The 1,628-nt window shown below is 75.2% G+C and overlaps 1 protein-coding gene across 1 annotated transcript; it reads right to left on the minus strand.

Moving 5' to 3' along the window:
- Positions 1 to 60: 60 nt before the first annotated feature.
- On the minus strand, positions 61 to 834 carry LOC127749985 (serine/arginine repetitive matrix protein 2-like). The gene is made up of 2 exons (XM_052270252.1): positions 237 to 834; positions 61 to 152 (listed from the first exon to the last, which is right to left on the minus strand). Exon 1 carries the CDS (start codon positions 809 to 811, stop codon positions 242 to 244), a length of 570 nt encoding a protein of 189 aa, XP_052126212.1. The 5' UTR covers positions 812 to 834; the 3' UTR covers positions 61 to 152; positions 237 to 241.
- Positions 835 to 1,628: the final 794 nt, after the last annotated feature.

Here is a 1,628-nt window from a genome sequence, read left to right on the forward strand (position 1 = left end):
GAGGACGTGGGCGAAGATGAGGAGGGGGGGGGGGGGGGGGGGTCCGGCGGGGGGGGGGGGGGAGGACGTGGGCGAAGATGAGGAGGGGGGGGGGGAGAGGGGATCCAGGGCGGCAGCTCGGGTGACGGGGCGGGGCGGAACGCACCAAATCACTGCAAACACAATGCGAATGGTTGTAGGTCGCAGTCGGACCGACGGACGGGCCTTGGAGCCAGCGCACCCTGGACTGTCTATACCTCGGCTAGAAGGTGCTGCCGGCGGAGCGGGAGCGGGATCGCGAGCGGCGGCGGCGGCTTCTGGAGCGCCTGCGGCCCCGCCTCCTGCCACCGCGGCGCCGGCGTCGGGCCGCCTCCCGGATGTGCTCGCTCTCGTCGGTTGGTGCGGGGGACATGGCGTGGGGCGCGGGGCTGGCGCTGCCGCCGGCGCCGCCCTGGCTGCGGCTCCTCCTGCGCGGCGAGCGGCTGCGGCGGCGTCGGCTCCTGCTGCGCCGTCGGCGCCCCATCCGTCTGCGTCGACGGCCCCGGCGAGCTGCTTCCTTGGCCTGGCCGTCGGCGTCCTCTGCGCCCTCGCCGTCGGGCAGCATGTAGTGGTAGCCCTGCTTGAGCAGCTCGCCGTTGTCCAGGGCTCGCTTGAGCGCCATGGACACCTGGCGGCGGGCGCGCTCCGAGGGCACCTGGTGCTCGGCCACCAGGAACTTTGTGATCTGGGCCGTGGTGGCGCCCTTGGCGCCCGGGCCGGCGCCCAGGGAGCGCAGCGCGTCGATGATCATGTCGCGGCCGCCGGCGCCGCCCACGCCGCTGACGCCCTCCATGCTCGCTGAGGTGTTGTCGGGGCACTGGGTCGCGGGCGCCGTCGTGGCCCGGTATTGTAGGCCGCGCCTGAACGCCCGCGCAGACGGCCGGCCCTGGGCGGCGGGGGCGCGGCGGGTCCGGGGGCGGGGTGTGCTGGCTCGGAGGTGGTCTGCGGCCGCCGGCCGCCCCCGCCGCCCCCCGGGCCCCCGGGCAGCACTCTCCGGGGGTGGGGCGCGGCCCCGGCTCTCCTACGCGCCCCGCCCGGAGGCGCCCGGAGGCGCCTGGGGCCTCCGGTGCCGGGTAACAGCCCGCCGGAGCGCGCCCGCGGCACTGTGCGGAGGGCGTGGCCAGGCGGCCGGGCGGGCGCCGTCGTGCCAACAATGCGCCGGCGCCTTGCGAGGCCCCGCGGTGCCCCCGGCGCCCCCTAGGGGTGCCCAGCATGCCCAGCCCAGGAGATTGGGGTACGTTCGGTAGGAAGCCCGTGGAGGAATCCGGCGCTTAAAGTAGCGGATCCAGCGTGGCGTGCGGCGCCAGCTCCCCGAGGCCGGGCGAGGCGTGGCGGGCCGGTCCTGAAGCGAGCCCTCCCCGGAAGACCATCTTGTCCAGTGAAGCGTGGCGAGCGCAAAGAAGGGTCAGGAGGGTCAGGACCGGGCGGGAGGAGTCTCGCTCGGCCCCGGTGGCCTTCGAGGTGCGGCCCGTCGCCTTCAGGTCTTCTTATTCTTTCTACAACACCCCCCCCCTTCCCGCCCGCCCGGGACGCGTGGTCTATCGCTCACGGGCTGCTTATATCGTCAGTGGACCCCGCCGGGCCGGGCCTGACTGGGGGTGGCCTCGATC

The sequence above is a fragment of the Frankliniella occidentalis genome, unplaced genomic scaffold (genome assembly GCF_000697945.3).
Source record: "Frankliniella occidentalis isolate FOCC.00 unplaced genomic scaffold, Focc_3.1 Scaffold115, whole genome shotgun sequence".
Taxonomy (NCBI): Eukaryota; Metazoa; Arthropoda; class Insecta; order Thysanoptera; family Thripidae; genus Frankliniella; species Frankliniella occidentalis.